General features: G+C 36.2%; 1 protein-coding gene across 1 annotated transcript in view; it reads right to left on the bottom strand.

The window, feature by feature from the left end:
- SLO2 (slowpoke 2) overlaps nt 1-21,776 on the bottom strand; it is a 463,125-nt gene extending 441,349 nt beyond the window's left edge. Inside the window, exon 1 of the mRNA XM_089646001.1 lies at nt 21,538-21,776. Coding sequence (XP_089502127.1) covers nt 21,538-21,752 — 215 coding nt within the window. The 5' untranslated portion in view covers nt 21,753-21,776. The remainder of the gene's footprint in view (nt 1-21,537) is intronic.
- Nucleotides 21,777-22,029: the final 253 nt, after the last annotated feature.

Raw genomic sequence — 22,029 nt, 5'->3', positions numbered from 1 at the left:
CGCAGTTAGGCGTGAAGATAAAATGACAACAAAGGTGAGAGTGGTTCTGGACGCAAGCGCAAAGACAAAAACTGGTTTATCTTTGAACGATATTTTACACACGGGACCAAGCCTACAGAATGATTTATTTTGCATTCTTCTGAATTTACGCCTTTTTCCTATCGCAATATCCGCAGACGTTCGTCAAATGTATTTATGTATAAATGTTCGCAAAGAAGATCGTCGTTATCAACGAATTTTATATAGATTCGATCCGCAAAAGCCGCTTCAGGCTTACCAATACAATCGCGTAACATTCGGTCTTAAATGTAGTCCGTTCTTAGCCCTTCGAGCAATCAAACAATTAATGTTAGATGAAGGCGCTCGCTTCCGTCTTGCAAAGGATATTATTAATAGAGATGTTTATGTAGACGACATCGCTAGCTCTGCTTTAAATGAGCAAGAAGCTATCCGCGCGGCTGAAGAGTTGATTGAGCTCTTCCAGTCAGGAGGTTTTCAACTCGCTAAGTGGGCATCCAATTCCAGCACAGTTTTAGAAAACGTTCCATTGGAACTTCGCCTGTCGCAAAGTGTAACTTTCGATAATGATGCATCGCTAAAAATCCTTGATCATCAGACAATCAGACAATCGAACTTGTACGAAACGCAATATTTTATCATCTGTCGCTAGACTCTTTGACGTGATGGGTCTGGTAGCACCTATAATTGTACAAGCCAAGCTTCTAATAAAGGAGCTGTGGAATTTGAAAATCGATTGGGACGAAATCCCACCCGCAAGGATATCACAACAGTGGCAGCAGTTCAACGCGGAATTGCCGTCAATATCGTCGATTCGTATTCCACGTCATATAGGAGTCACGGAAGGATGCACGTTAATACTTGTTGGATTTGCGGATGCCAGCGAAAAGGCATATGGAGGAGTGGTATACGCTCATGTGACCACTCCTGATAACCGAATTAAGGTTCAATTAGTTTGCGCAAAATCAAAGGTAGCGCCGCTAAAAATCGTCTCCTTAGCACGCCTAGAATTATGCGCTGCATTATTGTTATCGCACCTGTTAAAAAAGGTAATTTATAATTACTCCGCTAGGTTTACTATTCATTCAACATTTGCCTTTTCTGATTCGACTGTAACTTTAAGTTGGATTCATTCATCACCTCACCGCTGGCAAACCTTTGTTGCCAATCGTGTAGCAAAAATACACGAAAATTTAAACAGTAGTCATTTTTATCATGTCGCAGGTGCTGAAAACCCTAGCGACTGCCTGTCAAGAGGTATGCTACCATCGCAATTGATAGCAAATGACATTTGGTGGAATGGTCCAAAATGGCTTTGCCAGCCGAATTTCGAGTGGCCTATTTCACCATTTAAGCACGCAAATTCAGAACAGTTACCGGAATTGAAACCCAATCAGTATGAACAGCCAACTACTTTTGGCTTGTGCTCTCGTGTAGTTGATCCACCCGAAATGAAACCTAAAACCGATAATCGCCTCAAGACAATCGTGTCACCTTTATTATGCACATTGGCTTCTCGCATTCATTCGTGGTCGAAATTGATTCGAATTGTCATTTACGTGTTTCGCTTCATTAGGAAATTGCCGCGTAAATTTGAGTTAAGCCATATTGACATTGCAGAAATCGCTATTATAAAGGCAGTTTAGCAAGTACATTTTTCCGATGATATGAAGTCAGTGAACGACGTCAAGAAAGTACGGCAAGTTCTTGCTAAATTAAATCCATTTATTCAGGACGGTCTCCTAAGAGTAGGAGGCAGATTGAGAAACGCCGAACTCGAATTTGATAGTCGTCATCCTATTTTATTACCCGCTCATGATCATATAGTTGATTTAATAGTAGATTATTACCACACTAAGAACTTGCATACGGGACCCACCTTACTTATGTCTCTATTGAGGCAAAGGTTTTGGATACTTTCTTCGCGCAATTTGATTCGGAAACGCGTGCATCAGTGCAATACATGCTTTAAAGTCAATCCCAAACCGCAATTCCCAATAATGGGAGATTTACCCGCTTGCCGCGTCCGCGAAGCTAAGGCCTTTCTGCACACGGGGGTCGACTACGCTGGGCCGCTTCAAATAATCCCGCATAGACGTCGGGGTATTAGAAGCCAAAAGGCATACATTTGCTTATTTATCTGTCTGGTGACCCGCGCGGTTCACATTGAACTCGCTTCAGACCTCTCGACCGAAGTCTTTCTCAACGCGTTCAAACGTTTTCTATCCCGTCGAGGGCCTGTAAATGTAATGTATTCTGATAATGGGGCAAATTTCGTAGGAGCTAAATCGCATTTGAAGGCTTTATTCGAACTTTTAGAGTCACCGGACTACAAGAAAGAATTCTCAGAAAATTTGTTGAAAAACCGTATCGAGTGGAAGATGAATCCTCCACAAGCACCCCACTTCGGTGGGATCTGGGAGAGTAACATTAAGTGCATTAAATGTTACTTAAATAAAGTTGTGGGTACATCTCTTCTCACATACGAAGAGATGCAAACGGTTCTTCATCAGATTGAAGCTATTCTAAATTCACGCCCATTATCAGTGCTCAGCGTTACCGATGTTTCGGCTCCATTGCCTTTAACACCCGCGCATTTTTTAACGCTCACTCCATTACAATCTTTACCCGCTGCTGATTTGTCAGATGCGCCAGTAAATTTGCTGCAACGAAAACATCTTGTCGATCGTCTCGTCCAGACTTTCTGGAATCGATGGCGAATGGAGTATCTGAACACGCTGCAATCGCGTCAGAAATGGAATACAAATTCGAATCCAATAACGAAAGGCACCGTGGTAATAATTAAGAGTGACAATATCGCACCACTACAATGGCCTATTGGCGTAGTGGTAAACGTCCACCCCGGCGTAGATGGGGTGATCCGCGTTGCGGACGTTAAGACTAACTCCGGAACATATCGCAGGGCAGTCGTTAAACTCTGTCCCCTGCCTACACAATAACTTTAACGTTATCTTAGATTTTGTTAATTTAGAATTTAGTTCTACCACGGGTTCGGTATTGTTTATTGAATCCTTTCATAACGTGTTTCTTTGTGTATTAGTGACTTTGGCCATTGGTCAAGGTGGGGGGCATGCTCGGGCCAGTTATTGTTGCAAAGTATTTGGTTCTGTTGTTTCCTACCCGCGTTCCGCGCCTTTTACCTACATGAGTCAGTTGTTTAAGTAACCGCGCCGCAAGTGCAACCGCTTTCCGCATAACCTATCTTGAGTTATTAAAACCACCGCGCCGCGCTGTAAACGGCAAATGTCATACTGCAAAATATCGCCGTGAAATAGTGCATAAAAATAGCAATCTATAACGCATTGAACCATTTCGCAAAATCCAATATCACTATTCCCTTTCCTTGACCTCCTCCAATACTAACAATTACCCCCACCGGTGATTAAAGCAGAGCAAAGTGGAAGGTGCCGACAGTTTGGAGATATTGGTAAGTCAATCAAACAATATCACAAATACCGGAATTACAGTCCAATCACACCGCAACAGGCACTAACGATGCCATAGCCACGGTTACTGACTATATCTCTGGCCACCTTGATAAGGGTTCGAAATGTCTTTCGGTATTCCTCGACCTTTGCAAATCGTTTGATACAATCTCACATATCAAATAAGAACGCAAAATGTTCGATATAGGTATTAGAAATAAGGAATTAGACCTTCTCTCAAGCTTCTTATCTGGCAGATCACAATGCGTTAAAATCAGAACAACAAAGAGTCATAATCTGCCAATTAGTTACGGTGTCCCACAAGGCAGTGTTTTAGGTCCAACCCTTTTCCTGATATATATTAATGAGTAATGTAACCTTGATATCGATGCCACTATTGTCAGTTTTGCCGTTGACACAGTCCTACTATTTCAATCGAAATAATGGCTAACCGTATACGTCAAAGCGGAGGAAGGAATTCAAAAGGTTAAAAAGTGGCTCGAATCTAATTCACTAACTCTGAATGTACCTAAAACAAAATACTAACTGTTTAGTCTCACCAATATCCTAATTTCAAACCTAATTCTAAAAATACACGTTTGCAAAAATTCTCTCCTTGACCGGAATTGTGACTGCCCATGCCTAGAACAAGCAAGCAATATCAAATATCTAGGACTAACCTTTGACACACACCTAAATTGATAACATTACAAACAAAATTCGTAAATCTATTTACTTTTTCAAACAAACACATAACATTTCCTTGACCTTGAACTATTAAAATCAGTGTATTTCTCACTATGCCAATCACACAAGGAATACGGAATTTTAGCTTGGGGTATAATACTTCTTCTAGTGCCCTCGACCCCATTAATAAAGCATAAAAATTAATCATAAAAATAATTCTCAAACTTCGTTTTTCTACCAGCACTGATACTATCTTCAATACTATCAACGTTATGGACATTAAACAGCTCTTTGCAAGATCCATCTTGATTAATTTACACCAAAACAGCAAAACACTATACAAACCAACTCAAACGATATACAATACCCGAGCCAAAAATAAAGAACTTCTCCAAACTCCTTTTACTAGAACCACCTTTGGCAAATACATTTTAAATACACAGCTTGCAAACTATACAATACACTACCAGCCACGATTAGACAAACAGAGTCAATGACCAAATTCAAACATAAAATAAATGAATGGATAACAAGTATTGGGCGTCACACTATCGCAAACATCTGTAAACCAAATTACACGTTAACAATAACAACAATTCACATACAAAATAAAATATCAGAATCAATAATTTTATAAAAGCCCATTACGCAACTACGTCCTCCAACTAAATGCATTTATTTTTCATATAAATTTATAATATGGTCGTACTTGTACCTAGACTTTCTATTATCTCTCTATTTTCTCCATGGTAAGTATATACAACTTTGCAATTTGTATTTTGATTTAGTTATGCATGTAAATATTCTTTAAGTATCTGAATACGTCTGTCTCGACACAGGTGTACCCTAGTGAGACAGATATCATAAAATTCACGTAAAAAACTTTATATTGCTAGATAAATAAATAAATGAATCAAATGCAAGCAGCGTTTGGCGCAGTTCGCGGTTGATTCGTTTCTTTCCCATAAATTTCGGTTAAGCTCGGCAGTTCGGCTCGCGTATGCATACGTAGAGTTAGATGGTATTTTTCGTATTTCTTTAGTTTTTTTCATTATTCATCTTGATAACCACTAATATTAAATCTAATGGAATTTTACCTGTCTCACCAGGAGGAGTTTTCTTAACAATACAGACATAAGTTCTGATGAATTAGATCTAATACCCGGTTTTCCACGAGCTAAAGCAATAAAACTGTAGTTAGTTACTGCGGAATTGTAAGGGCTCGTAAATGCCTAATGTTAGATTGATCTATTGTTGTATTTCTGAAGCTTCGCGTCCTATCATTCCGTCATGTTTTGTATATCATTCATTTGTATGTCAAATCTATTTTTGTAGTTAGTATTAATCCCGCATAATACATTGTAAAGAAAGAGTGTTAACGACGGCCTCCGTGGTTGAGGGGTAAGGCTCTCGACTAGCAATCCGGAGGTAATGGGCTTAAATCCCGGCGGCGTGATCAAGTAAATTTTATTTTATTGATTTATGTAATTTCATAATTTAATCATTTCAAATAACCTAAGATACTCTCAGTATAGCCCTGCCAATATTCCAATATTCAGAATTGAAACGTTGCTTGAAATGGTTTTAACCTATTTAGTGACCATATCTGATACTTCCCCTCATTCCTCTCCCACATCTCCTTCTTCTCCCTAGTATCTTCAGCCTCGCAAGATACCCCAATTAAGGAGCTATAGTCTCACTTGATCCAGACGGTTGGGAGCAGTTGGGACTCTAGTGCGGTGTTCACATTTTTTATAAAAAAGTATAAAACGATGACCCTCGCTTTTAAATATTCTTCGTACCCTCATTTTCGCCATCACTTTGCTGATAGAAGTCTTTTGAAAAGTTTCTTTTGAAAGTTTAACAAGAAAGAAAAATGGAATATATGATGTGTAACAAAATCATCTATTCAAGCCTTCTCCCTACTAGTAGGTAATAAATTCAGCGGAACTCGGCAGGAACTACACCCAGTGTAATAAAATCCCTAGGAATGAAAGGGCGATTCTGACACGCTTCAGTGTACACATATAACGTAATACATAAATTACGGCCTATCTCCGTCATTTAATAATAGGTGATATGTTATCTTTGAAGCTGGAAGCGGTTTGCATACAAATTACTTGCTGGCGGAATAACTGGAGTAGGTTCCAGAGGAGAACAAATATTTTGCTCGAGTAAACCTGTTACTTGAAAAAAAAACAGTGGAAACCATGACTTAAAAAATTGTTGAGGTAAATATGAGCATTTGTAAGATCAAAAGATAGAGACTGTTTCTTTTTAGATGATTACTAACAACATTTTCCGTCATTTAACACTGTAAATTTGGTTAATTAAAAATGTTTAAAAGCGAGAACACATATGGCAAACACGATAACACAGTGAATATTTAGTCAGATTTTTTTCAAATTGTTTTTGGGACGCCCTTGGAAGACATGAAACGATCAAGTGAATTCAATATTTTCTATTCATGTCAAGAGTCAGAATAACAGAAGAGTATGTAAGATATTCTATATGAATAAAGCAAGGAATATATACCGAGATAGAGTAGTGTGGCGGTCTATTGTTTCTGCCGCAAAACGGTGTGATGGATAATGTTGAGAAGAAAGAGCTTCATAGATGCACACACAGATGGCAGTGCATAGAGCTTGCGTGGAAGTCTGCAAGATGGAGCCAGTGGCCAGTAGTCGCCAGGGCCAGTGGGAAGGCTCCCAGAGAAACTTACTGTTTCAGATTCCAATAGCCAGCTACTAGTTAGGTCGACTACCGAGTCACCATTATAATACGCGGAGTATTAATTAAATCCCTGATTAATCTAAAATAACCATTTATTTATAAACTCCTTCCTAGACAAGTTGGAGACCTGTTTGTACGAACACAACAGATAGTTTTGTATTCTGCTAATTAATTATTTTATTTTTTGTGATACTTGTAGGTACCTCCTTTCCCTTCCCAACCTGTTACCCAATTACCTGTCCCTGTCTGACAGTACGGAATACCTACATATCATGCTATGCTGTAAAGATCATCAGTCTGTTAAGAAAACCTGTACAATACACAAGTTAAGTGTCCCTTCAGTGCGTTTAATTCGAATCTATTACGTAAGCAGTGATAAGTACGCAGTATCCCTCAAGCTCATATTATCGATTGAAAAAACCAAGGATATGTCAGAATCCTTTCTAATTCTAATTGTCAACCACAGCTACCCCGATAATTGTGTCAAACATTGATTACTGTCCACAATAAAAACAAAAGCTGATTCGCATGCAATATTGCAATTTCAGTTGTCCTTAATTAAATTTCTAGATAAATTGTCGGATACTATAAATTATTATTAGGTACCTTGCGAAGTTTCCCCATTTAAGCGTCGATAAATTAGGTAGGCAGTGTAGGCACCCTATTGTTAAAATTTGATTATAAGTCACAATTGGGCATTGGTAGTCTGCTAATTAGTTTTAATGTCTTAACAAATTACTATTCTTATGAACAGAACAAACCACATTTCGCTATAATTCGCAGCAGTTAGTGCTAGTTTATATTTCAGAAGACTTAAATGTTGAAAGTTATCTTTTGTTTGATAAAGTTTGTTTGTGGCGATATATGTAGCGATGTATGTTTGTTTCATTATAACGCAATATCTTGGCACTGGAATGAGATACGGGTCGAATTAAAGTTGAAAAAATAGGGTTTTTTTAACAGAAAAATCTGGTATACTTCATGATACTACATAATAATACTACATAACCCGCCCCGCCTCGTCTACACACAATATCAACTGCTACTCGCAATATAACTTTAAACGTGCTAATATAGAACTGTGTCAAAACATTCTGTCACATTTTGACTGGAAATTTCTTAAAAGTATACATTCTGTTGATGTTGCGGTAGAGTATTTTTATAATGTTTTAACAAGTGTTTTTGATTTATGTGTTCCAATTAAGAAGTCAATAAATGTGAGTGCAACCTACCCGGTATGGTTCACAAAATCAATTATTGACAAAATAAAAATCAAGGAAGCGCATCGCAGAAAATATAGAGTACACAAAAAGCAATCAGACTACTTATTGTTTTCTGCGATGCGATCCGAGCTCAAAAAAGATATTGTCATAACTAAACGACAATATTTAAACAGAATTCAGGACGGGATTAAAGACAATGTCAAATGCTTCTGGGATTTTATAAAATCACAGAAAGCTAACTCCAGGTCACATAACGGCCTGAATAGTGGAGACAAATTTATAACGGACTCAGAATCTATCTGTCAGAAATTTGCAGACTACTTTCAATCTGTGTATGATAGTGAAACCCCTAATCTTACTACAGATTTTACGCGAACAGAGGTCCCATGGAACGTAGGTAACATTTCCCTAAGATTAACGAGCCCGACAAAGGTAGAAGCTTATATCCGTAAACTGAAGACTGACAAGGCTACAGGGCCGGATGGAATACCTTCCAGTACTATCATTAGCATAGCGCCAATGATAAGTGAAGCTCTTTGTCATATATTTAATACCAGTATTTTGACTTCTACTTTCTCCCAGATATGGAAACTGACCCGAGTCAGTCCCATTTTCAAGGCTGGTGACAAGACAGACGTCAAAAACTACAGACCGGTAGCCGTATTATCAGTGCTACCAAAACTATTTGAAAAAATGATTTGTGACAAATTAAGTCTCCAGATTATGCCATTCATTGGAGAAAATCAACACGGTTTCCTTCCAAAGAAATCAACAGTCACAAATCTGCTTACTTTCTCGAGATTGGTAGCCACCGGTTTAGACTCAAGGCACCAAACAGATGTAGTTTACACCGACTTTGCCAAAGCATTTGACCGTGTTAACCATGATATCTTACTGAGGAAAACTAGGCTTCGACCTACCAACACTAAACTTTTTCTCATCATATTTAAAATCCAGAAAACAATTTGTTTCGGTAAATGGACATAATTCAAAAAAATTCTCAGCGAAATCTGGAATTCCTCAAGGGTCTAACCTTGGACCGCTGTTGTTTTTAATACTAATAAATGACATCCAAAACTATGTTAAGAATAGTAAATGTCTACTGTTTGCAGACGACCTTAAAATTCTAATGGAAATAAGCTCCCAACAAGACTGTCTTAAAATGCAAGCTGATCTGGATGCACTATCTGAATGGTCGTTGATAAACAAATTAGATTTCAATACAAAAAAATGTGTCACTATGTCTTACACTCGCTCTTTAAACACTATACTTTACGATTATAAGATAAAGGGCGAAACACTATCACGTGTAAATTCCGTAAAGGATCTCGGTGTCGTCTTTGATCCCGAACTGAAATTCTCTGGCCATATATCGCAGCTCACTCAGTCTTGCTACAAACTTCTTGGGTTCGTCATTAGGACATGCAAGCAGTTCAATAACCAAGATGTTATGTTAGCATTGTTCGATGGCATACTGAGAAGCAAGCTGGAGTATGCGAGCGATGTTTGGGCACCGTATCACCAGAAGTACATTGAAATGATAGAGCAAATCCAGAAGAAATTCCTCAGGTATGTCTATATGCGGACGCATGGAACCTATCCCAGATTCATGCACCATATCGACTTACTTGAGGAAACCAATTCTGTGAGTCTGGAAACTAGGCGGAAAGCAAGCCTAGCCACTATATCTTTCAAAATTTGGAACAATTTTATTGATAGCCCATTCCTCTTGGGATGCTATGATTTATATGTACCAGACCACTACAGCCGAAGTCGATACCATGACTTATTTAGAGTACCAAAAGGCAAAACCGACGTCCTGGCAAAGCATAGCATGACGAGGGGAGTGGTGCTGTTGAACGAACTAGCAAAGAATTTGGATGTAAATGACTGTTCTTTAAACGACCTAAAACAATTATTGAAGAGTCACTTACCCAAATGCTGATATGATGCAAAATTATACTGTTTGTAAAATTGTACTGTAACTGGAACGAATGTTCTGTTGTACAATTAAAAAAAAATAATAATAATAATAATAATACTTTATCACATACATGATACTGCATCACATAGATTTGCTCTACGAAACGCACTACGAAAGTCTCCAATATAGGAGAAATGGGATCCTTCAAGTAACAGCTTTTAAAATCATGAACTATTTCATTGACAGCCCATACCTCTTGGAATGCTATAAATTGTTTGTACCGAACAACTACCGTCAGGGTCGACGCCACGACTTACTCTGTATTCCACACGGAAGAACGGACGTTATGGTCCAGCAAAGCATGACAAGAGGTATGGTGCTGCTAAATGATACCTCTAGGTCTCTTGACATTTTCAACATTGGCCTTGAAGATTTCAAAAGCCATTTTAGACAAGAACTCTAAAATATTGGTTGTTGTAAAATATTTCATTTAAAGCTTTGTTTATTTCACGTGTATTGCAAAAGGGTTGAATAAATCTGTAATGCACAAAAAAAAAAAAAAACATTGAATATTATAAAAAGTCGGAGGCGCCCATAGAAGACATAAATCAAATAATTATTTATGAGATGGAAAAAGAAGGAGAATGGATAACTTGAAAGGAATGGTATAAGAAGTCCTAGACGTTCTAGGAAGACATGTGCGACCAAGTGAATCAGAACTATAATACATAATATATTAACGCCTGGTACACGTCAGCGAGTTACATAATAAACCTGCTACTCTAAGGACGGGTTGTTTCGGAGAATTTGAACAATTCTTCAAATTTCAAAGTTAATTTTCTGTGAAAGTTATTTTCAGGTTATGTTATTATTTCAGTCCTGTCAAGTAACTGGCCTATAATGATACACCAACTGAACTTGAATAGGACTTTCACGGAACCCGAAAATGAATGTTGAAATTTGATGGATTGTTCAAATTCTATGAATCAACCCATAACCCATCTACAACCCATCCATATTATTTTTTAATGTTAAACTATTGTTTATAAGACAAGGTTTTATGCATAGCATAAAGGATAACAAATAATTATTCGCCTGAAATATCAATGCAAATTTAAAATATATCCCGAGTAAAAATACTACAAAAATAAAGTTGGATGTTTACAGGTGGAAAAAAATATATATATTATATGTATTGTTGATTGAGGTGATAGTACATATTGAATTAGTTGGCGGGTTGGAAACAAGCCGACATAGCTCAGAGGTTTCAGAGCACCTGACCTACATCAGAAGGCACGGGTTCAATTCCCGTTGGCGGCATTTATTTTTACTCGGGAGATATTTTCAATTTGTATTGATATTTCAGGCGACTAATTATTGCTTATAATTATTTGTTAACCCATCCATAGTTTTAAAAAGGCAATTGATCATTGGGGCAAATAAAAACGTTTTGAAAAACCAGTCTGCTAGCATAGAATAGAATAACTTTCTGCTAGTCTGCTAGAAAAAATCAGAAGATACAACTGAAACATAACTTAGTACAACATACGTTGTTTATCATTAGTTAATATCTAACAGAACGTATTATTTAACCTTAAAAGTTAGTTTTCTTACGGTTTAACCTTTGTATACAGTTTCAAACAAATACGAATGGTTAAACCACAAAACAGATGTTCGTAATTTCGATTTAAATGTGGTGCGTAATGGATTCACATTAACAGCTATTAAATTATTTCCCTAATTTACATTTAAGCTTAAAATTTTGCCACTCGCGCCCAACAGATTGTGGTTTACGAGCTTTTAAGCCAAGGACAAGCCAAGACTAGATATTTGAGGCTTGAAAATTAACGGTTTTCGACCGAACCCAAACTGGTTCATGGATAAACTGAATTTAATACTCAGTCATAAGTGAATAATGAATTGCCTCATATTTCCCACACGATTGAAATGTAATATACCCAAATACTATTTATACAGGGTGTATCGGCACGTACCCGACAAACTTCAACCAGCTATTCCTTAGCATATTTGGAGTAAAAAATCTTATGGGCATTTTGCTGTCCGGTAACATTTTTTTTAATAATAGTTAAAAGTTATTTCCTTAAAATATCGTTGTTTGTTTTATACATGTTGACTAGTTTCGATTAATCTTTTCCTTCTTCAGAACAAAAACCATATAAAGTAAATTACATTAGACAGGAAGATTAAGAAGTAAACAAGAGAAAGAGAATAAGAGAGGGACATAGCGTCAGAGACAAGCTCGTAGAGGAGTAGGTAGAGCGGTAGGGGAAGGGTGGGGGTTACATAGGAAGAAAGGGAACAACTTTAAAATCGGATAATTTATAATGCTTTAAATACTGCAAGGCACTCCCCCACCTTCCTCTTCCCCATCTCCATTGCGCTCCCCTCTACCACCAACCTAACAACATCCCCAATTGGGGAAACCATAGTCTCACTGACTCAGAACTGTTGGGAGCAGTTGGGACTATGGTGCGGTATTCACATTTAAAAAATCCTTAGAAATATCAAAATCAACTAAAAATACGCACACCGGTATTTGAACCCGTGATCTCTAGCTTTCTAGTCGAGAGTCTTACAACTCCACCACGGAGGCCGTGCAATCCATCTATTTATATAAGAGTGTTCCTGGCGGGCGGGCTGCGTGGATTTGAATTTTATACAAATCTACAGTTTTGTTCACAGATTGGTTGAAATTTTGTACATTTGACTTTCAAAAGAAGAGGAAGATCACTTTCTATAAGAGATTTTGAAAAACTGTCCCATCCCATATTCTCACTCCTTAAAGCTGAATTTTTCTTGATGAACTGTCGCGCACTTGACATCCAAAATAAGAGGAAAATAACTACTGTCTACATCTGATTTCGAAATATCCACAATTTTTTTTAGATAATTTAAAACTTTTCTATTTAAAAACTAAATTATTTTATAGTTTACGCCAAAATATTAACGCGATTAACAAATTTATTAAATAATTCTAATTAATAAAGCAATAGGAAAGCTTCGACTTATCCAAAGAATTGTTATCAATATCGTATTGTAACCCTAATAAGTTATTTACCCCGATGAAATAAAAAAGAGGAGCCTGTGTTATTGAATCATCAAATCTTCTTTGTTGCTTTCTTCGCTTTACTACTTTCGTTGGTACTTCCATAATTCCAACTGAAATGACAGACGCTAACGGCGATAAACAAGCCTCCGAATATTAAGGAAGACAGATTGATAAATAAGGGAAAACAGAATACAAAGTTTTGTGGTCGAAAGTTAATCGAAACATTTGAAGCCACTATCGTATATGCATATTTATTTATTAAAAAAATGTAAGCAATCATATATGTATACAAACCTTAATAATGTATATACGCTTATTACAAAGTTTCGTCAATTGGCTAAGCGTTAAAAAAATATGTAACCTAAGGATTTCGGGAATGATTCTGAAGTTTGATAAAGAACTGGTTCCACATAAGTCTCCGGTAACTGGAACCGTTATAATGACCTATGTCGAGTAGAAATGGTCGACATTCCTGTCCCGGTTACAAAGAACCCGTTAATCACTGGGACCGTCGATATTATTAAATTTCTTTGACGAACCGGTTACTTTTGGAACTGTTTTTTTTTGGAATATTTATCAAAACTTGAATAATAATAGAGAAACTGTCTACGAATAATGTATATGAACGCGAGAAGCATCCGTAATAAATTTGATGAGATCGAAGAAAAAGTAAGAAGTTCGCGGTACATTGTACACGTGCTCGTCATTACGGAAACGTGGCTTAAGATTGGAGAGGAAAAGTTTTACTCCCTGAATGGTTACAAAAGTGTTTTTGCTTCTCGCCCCAACGAAGGAGGAGGCGGCGTAGCAATATATGTGATTGATACTATGAAGTGTGCAATTATTGAAAATTTCTCAAATGAAAATTCCTTTTTAGGTATAACGCTTAGTAGCAGTGATAGGAAACCAGTTAACATCTATGCTATCTATCGAAAACCCAACACAAATATGCAGGATTTTCTAATACATCTAGAAAAAATACTAAACGAAAGTAGACAAGATACATTAATATTCGGAGACTTTAACATTGACATATCCATATCCACACACTCTTCATAAAATTTTTGCAACATCTTACAATCTTACAATTTTTCAATACATAACAAAACATTTCCCACGAGAGTCACTGATACAAGCTGCACCTTAATAGATCACATCTTATCAAATAGGCAAAACATTCAGACTACTATATCGAATATTGATGATCCACTTAGTGACCATAATATACTTATTGTTGATTATAAGAACAACTTAAAAAAATGTTTTAATAATAGAACCAAATCCCGGATTACGAGACCTATCATCAACAGTATGTCAGTAAAATCCTATCTTCTTGATAACAATTTCACGATCAACTTAAGCAACTCAGAAGACCCTTTTAAAAGTTTCAATTATCACATTAAAAAGGCAATAGAATCAGGTACAACTACACCAAAAACAGGATTAAGAAGTCGGGTACAACTGAATACTCCGTGGTTTGATTCCAAATTAAATACATTAATCAAAGAACGAAACCAGATTCACAAGCAGTGGAAACAAGACCCTGGTAATCTTACTCTTGTAACACTTAAAAAGAGATTGAGAAATACCATTACTAATTATAGGCGAAATCTAAAACACAAATATTATGCGAACAGCTTTCAACAAAACCAAAATAACCCCACTAAAACCTGGAAAATCATAAACTCTATTCTATCAAACCGAACACATAAACCAAATAACGAAATGGAATCCCTCGTGGTAAATGACTGCGTAATTAAGGATCCGAGCCAAATAGCATCCGCATTTAATGAGTTTTTTCTCTCAATAGGAAAAAAGCTAGCAGCTACCATTCCGTCATTCCCGGATGACTGTAATACCGTATTTGTGGAACCGAAGGCTTGCCAATCCTTGTACATGGCTAGGACAAACAAAGATGAGGTACTGAGGATCATCTCTAAAACTAAGCTGAAAGCAGCACCGGGACTCGATGGAGTAACACCATCAGTTCTTAAGACTTGTAAAGAAGAATTAGCGGGTCACCTTACAGAACTTTTTAATTGGTCACTGTCCTCGGGAAAGTTTCCAAATGAATTAAAGTTAGCGAAGATAATACCTATACACAAAGGAGACTGTAAAACATGTATCTCTAACTACCGTCCTATATCACTTCTATCGGTTTTTTCAAAAGTATTTGAGACCATAATCAAAGATAGACTCCTAAAATACATATCTGCGAATAATATCCTTACACCACAACAATATGGCTTTCGGAAAAATTCTAGTACTCAATGTGCCGCCTTTGATTTTATCTCCAACCTTCAACAGTATATAGACCAGGGTGAATATGTGGCAGCCATATTTATAGATCTCAAAAAAGCCTTTGATACGGTCGATCATGAAATACTCTTAAAGAAATTGGAATATTTGGGAATTGTTGGGAAGCCCCTAAATCTCCTCCGAAGCTACTTAGATGATAGATTTTGTCTTGTTGAAGTCAAAGGTGTCTCGAGTGGCTTAGGTAAAATCACATGTGGAGTGCCACAGGGATCAATTCTTGGGCCTCTGCTTTTCTTGCTATATGTCAATGACATAACTAAATGTGGTATCTCTGGAAACCTCCAACTTTATGCGGATGACACTGTAATCTATTATCACAGTACAAGCCTGAGTGACCTGGAGTCTCAAATGAATGTAGATGTCTCAATTCTAGCTAATTGGCTGCGTATTAATAAATTGAGCCTCAATATAAAAAAAACGCACTATCTAACTTTCGGTAATAAGGATTATGTGCCCATGAATATCACACTTGGAACTGAGAAGCTCCAAAATATAGAAGTCACGAAATATTTAGGGCTATTAATAGACTCTAAACTTTCGTGGAATTCCCATGTTGAGCATGTGAAATCTAAAATATCCCCAATAACCGGCGTACTGTACCGACTCCAAGGTCTTCTCTCTACATCTCTACTACGGGCCACATACTATGCAATGATTCACTCCCATCTGAGTTATTTAGTTAGTATCTGGGGCACTATTACTAAAAAACAAATATCAGAAATACAAGTGATTCAAAATCGAGCAATAAGGAATATCTACCGTCTACCGTGGGATATACATATCAAAGATATATATTTAAAGACAAACATACTTCCTTTTACGGTTCTACCTAAATACAATATCACTTGTACAATATTACAAATCATACATAGATCCTCACACACTAACATCAAACCAGCATTTAATTCAGACATACACCAGCACAAAACACGGTCCCAAAATCTAATACACCTAGCATCGTCTACCCACACAACAGAATTTGGTATTAACTCATTACAATATATTGCATATAGACAATACAATGCATTACCTAATGAAATAAAGCAATCAGTAACTAACAAAAAAATATTAGTTAAAACGCTTAAAGATTATTTCCTGAAAATGTTTTTAAACCAGTGAATTTTCGCTCGCTTTCATATGTTGGTTTACTATGTTTCATGTGTATAGATAGTCTCTCAGTATTTCTAAAATCTCTATTCTTAACAATGTATTTTTCCTTTTTTATTTATTTTTCTTTTCCTTTTCAATATGTTGTATTTTTTTTAAAAGTGTAATATCATTGTAAAATGTATTTTATGTGTCTGTACTTCCCGTAATGAGTTTTATCTCAACTCATTGGGAATAATGTGTTACTTACCATGTTTTTTGTAATACATTATAAATAAATAAATAAAAATAAATAAATATTTTGACCAAAACTTTAGAATTTTTTAAGAATTGGTTCCTTTTTCTCAGATTTTTTTTTCTAGTCACCGCAGGATAGCATTTTTTTTAATCAGAAATCTTTAGCAAACAGTGTTGCCATTTACATGTTTTTTATAGGTTCTCGGATCATATATAGATTCAAGTTTTTTTATCAGTCACCAAAAATATGTCCCTACTTTTGAACGATGTACGATTTAAAAAAATAATTTTTATATATTTATAAAATTTACAAATTCCATTTTTTGTGATTTTCTAAGTATTACATATTTATAAACGAAATATAAATATCATGTAACGTAAAGCCCCCCGATTTCCGAATTTCTACCAATTTATAACATTTTTCTCTTTAACACGTTTTGTTCTGTTATTTAATATGTCATAGCTATGAAAAAAATTACAGTGATATGATATTTTATTAATGTTAGTGCGCTCCCTCTAACATTCGTATTTACATATCTCTCTTTCAAACCATCTTTGAACTTTTACTAAGGAACCTTAATTAGGTACGTAAAATTTTGAAAAAATACAATAACAGGGATATGGGAGAATTATTTCTTCCTCATTACATAGATTTTTTTTATTACATTTTAAAAGTTTGTCATACCGAATTATTGTTTAATTTAAAATTGAGTTTGAGGTATCAACCATCTCTAATCATCCATCTCCTATCTACTTGTTTAGTGCCCCGCCTCAGAAGCAGATAACAAAAAAATGTTGTCCACACGGTGCCAGCGAAAAGAGTGGTCAGTGGTACATAACTAAAACACTGTCCTGCATAGACCTGTGCATAATATATTGTTAGCAGATACGTATTATGATATTGCCAGACATTGTTTATATTATACCCATACCTGATCCACAAATATTAGCGTTCCGATCAATTCGACAACGTAATCGTGCAATATCTGATATTACCGAATATTAGTATCTTATCAAATATCGGGGGTTGTGCACAACAAAACACCACTTAGCAATTCAATTGCCTCAGGGACGTTTTATATTTGTTAATAATTATTGTAAGTAGTCTGTTCTCAAAATGTGTCTTTAAATAACTCTTTTGTATTGTTTGGTTAGGTTAGGTTAGTTAGGTAAAGTCAGGTTTGTCTTGAAATTTTCAGCACTCAATTATAATTACCTCAATATTCTCACAACTCATTTAACTCAATTAAACTTAGTATAAAACTAATTACATTTGGGGAAATGTGGAGATCCATAAATAGTGCAAGGCTGATGTGATAGTAATGAGTAAAATTAAGAAAGGGACGCTTAGATGGTTTGGGCATGTAGAGCGAATGAGCGAAGAAAGGAGGATGAGGAGAATAGGAAGACACGGCAAGATCAAGTGATACAAAAGTCAAGCTATGTCAAGAGTCAGAATAACAGAAGAGTATGTTTGAAACGATGTATGAGGGTGAATGTCGCAAGGATTGTTGTTAAATTTTCACGCATATGTCTACAATATTAATCGTTGTATCTCAAAAATCAATCAATTTTAATATCCACGAAAATCTGAAACTTTTGCAAAGTAATAATAACAAATATTAATCTGTTGGGAATTCGAGCGAAATGTATCGGACTTAATCCAGGCTTTACGTTTTCATTAGAGACTCGGTAAAGTTCGGATAACACAAATATTCGCTATTTCTTACGGAATTTTCTGCGAAGGCAAGGTTTAAAATTACTCATACAAATATAGACAGCTGGTTTCCGAAAACATTATAATTTTTAATGAATAACGAAATTTTGAAGTGATTCTGTGAAATCTGATCTAACTTTTGAGAATTTAAATATTTATCATTTTATTAGGAGAATTTTAGTGTTAGGGTATATGACCATCTCTCAATATGCACTCTCCATAGTAGAACTTACGTTTTACGAATTATATATTTATAAAGTCCGTATTTACTATTCGACACTCGAACTTACTAATAGTAGCTATATATCGGATAATTTAGCTGAGTTTTCTACCCATCGTGAGTATTTATATATTGTAATTTGAAAATTTTACTGTCAAATATTTGAGAGAGTGGTTAAAAAAACCCTGAATGAAATAATATTGATTACAAAATAATAAGAAAAAATTAAAGTATACATACTTCTCATATCAATGTTTCAAAGCGCCAAGCTGGTGACTGAAATGAACTGAAATTGAATTAAATAATTCCTTCAGAAAAAAATGTTCAATTTTCACGATGCTGGAGCCACCATTCATGGTTTCTCGTTTTATAGAATTTACATGAGTAGCCGAGTACCACCGAGGCCTCGTGGGTACAATTCCTCTTCTAGCCAAGTCCTCCATTATTGCACAAGTAACATTTTCGGCTAACAATATTGGTGGCAAGAGTTTTTCAAATATTGCCAGGTTATTCGTAACTCGGATAGTTTGTCTTTTTTTTCAAATAACGTTCATTTCTAAATATCGGTCATGTCAAAACAAAAACTCACCAAATTATAAGAATTACATAAATTGATAAATTACTACATTTATCAATACACAATATTTATAACACGGCTCTCGACCCATCGCCTTGCGCCGCACCACATGTCACCACTGTTTTATCCTTTGTCACAGTTCGAAAACCCATCTGGCAATATTTTATTCGAGTTTCGTTGAATAACATACGTACGTACATACATTGGCGCGCTTTTACAATCACAACGAAATAGCATGGCACCATTCGTCTCATTTTTAACTATTATTATTTAGTGTGTATGAAAGAGCGAAGACGCTTTTTGACACACTTGCTAATAACAGCTGTTGAACACGAGAAACAATGCCAATGACAGTGACGGAGTGTGGATTTTTTTTATAATTTTTTTGTTTTTAATTGAAAAAAAATGTTACCGGACAGCAAAGTACCCATAACATTTTTTACTCCAAATGTGCTAAGGAAAAGCTGGTTAAAGTTTGTCGGGTACGTGCCGATACACCCTGTATATTCAAATTTGACGCATAAGTTCAATGTTTGAATGGTTTTTTTTTAGTCTACTGTAAATATAACTAACGATTTTATTTCTCAAGTTTATTTTATTTTATTTGTTTATTTGTTTATAAATAAAGTTTTCGTGTAGCGTTATTAGAAAACTTTTCACATTTGCTCTGTTTGTTTATCAGATGGCCTCCATTGCACGGATTTGTTATTGGTAAACTCCTAATGACAATGGGGTCCATTTGTATGGGCGCCAAAACATTTCCTTACTCGAACCGCAAAATAATTGTTTATAGTCCGATGGAAGATTGCCAAAACGAGATAAAAGCCCCCGGGGACGAATCAACAGGACGATTGAAAGGTTTTCAAATTAAATCAAGTGCCAAAATTCAACTACAGTATTTTTGAAAGTCAAATAAGACATTTCAGTTTGTTGCTGTTGACAAATAATGCTCGAAGATATATTGTGTAAATGTTATCCCATAATAGATGTTTTTTAGTTCGGTATTATTATTAAAACATGTTATTATAAAAGATATATATATAAACTAGCCGGCGTTGCAAGGAGTTATCCTTAGAAGATAGTCATGTAGCGGACTTTGCTGTAGGCCTTTTTAAGATATACAATTCCGTAGTACATTATTGTTGTGCAATATAGTTGTGAATGAGGAATACTTGGAGAAGGTGAGATGGGACAGAGATATTGAAAGAAGGGTAAATGCAGGTAACTACATTAATGGAAGACTGAACGGAGTTGGCGCTAACAAAAAATTGTCAAAAGAAGCGAAGTTAACAGTCCACAATGGAGTTCTGGTATCTACCCTGATATATAGAAGTGAGGCATGGAACTTGCAGAGAAAGGATGCAAGTAGATTGAATGCTTTTGAAATGAGATCCCTGAGGCGTATGTGATTTAAAACCATGTACGATCGAGTGATGGATGTAGAGATACGCAAAGAGTGCAAGGCTGATGAAAGCGTAATGAGTAAGATTAAGAAAGGGACGCTTAGATGGTTTGGGCATATAAAAACATGCATTACGAAAATGAAGATAATGTTTGTAGTTCTTATTCGAAGTATTATACAGTTAAATACAGTCGAATCAGCACAGTGGCGGAGCGGCGCGCCGGCAAGGCTAAGATCCTAGGTTCAATTCCCAGATGCGGTGTATCTTTTTCTGATTTTTATATTTCAAATTTTCATTTGAGAATCGTTTATATTATCTTCAATTATGAAATACATTTTACTTCTTCAATAATTGCAAATGATTTAAAGACAACATTCGTACTTTAATATAACTTTAGATATACAAAATATATCTAAATGTGTGTATAAGGAAATGTTAACATTATTATTGTATTTGAAACAATTTAACTTTAAAATAAATGGAAATAAATAACAAAAAAAATAACAAATAAAAAAAATAAATAACAAGTTCAGTTTGTGGCATAGTTATAATTAATTTTACATTATTTTAAAACTGGTTTTTTTAAAGTAAATTATCTTTTATCCCATTGATGTTTTGGTGTGAAAACGATTTCGAGTGGTTTTGGAAGCACTTCTTTTGAGAACCAATTATTTACATGACTGAAAAGAAAGAGGAATTTGGAAGTTAATCCAGGAATTTCCTTAGAATAGTATCAATTGATTCTTGGAAGCGAAACCTTTTCTTTATTTTCTAATGTATATAAAACTACAGTTATATTTAAAAAAATCTTCGCTAGATGATAAAAATCTACAAAAATGATGTCTTATTTGGGTACCTTTCTTCCAACTTGAAGCTTGATCGACTGATGTCACTCCAAGCGCTCATGGAGCGGGGGCGCATACGGTTCCTGAACATCAGCGTGGTCTTGCTGGCCCGGCGCGGCGGGGCGATGGTGTCCGGCGGGAAGTTCACCCTGGCGCCCGAGAGCCTGGGCCGCGGGCCCTCTTCAGTCACCAGGTTGTCCAGATCCCCAGCCTCGGAGTCCAGCATTCCGTATTCTGTCCTGCCGAATTCTGTCTCCTGCTCGGGCTCCAACGAAAACGACGACTCCGCGGCGAGCGCGTCTGAGTTGCTCTGATAGGCGTCCGAGTTCACTCGAAAAGCATCTGAGCTGTCGCGGTACGTGTCAGACTCTGCTTGAAACGTATCAGAATTTTCTCGGTAAGGGTCAGAACTTCCTCGAAACGCATCAGATCCTCCTCTGAAGGAGTCAGCTCCTCGAAATGTCTCCACGTTGCCTCTGTACGTGTCCGAGCTTCGGTCTGCG

This window comes from Hesperophylax consimilis, chromosome 23 (assembly GCF_061612785.1).
Source record: "Hesperophylax consimilis isolate HC1 chromosome 23, BYU_Hcon_1.0, whole genome shotgun sequence".
Classification (NCBI taxonomy): Eukaryota; Metazoa; Arthropoda; class Insecta; order Trichoptera; family Limnephilidae; genus Hesperophylax; species Hesperophylax consimilis.
This window is presented reverse-complemented; position numbering and strand designations above follow the sequence as displayed.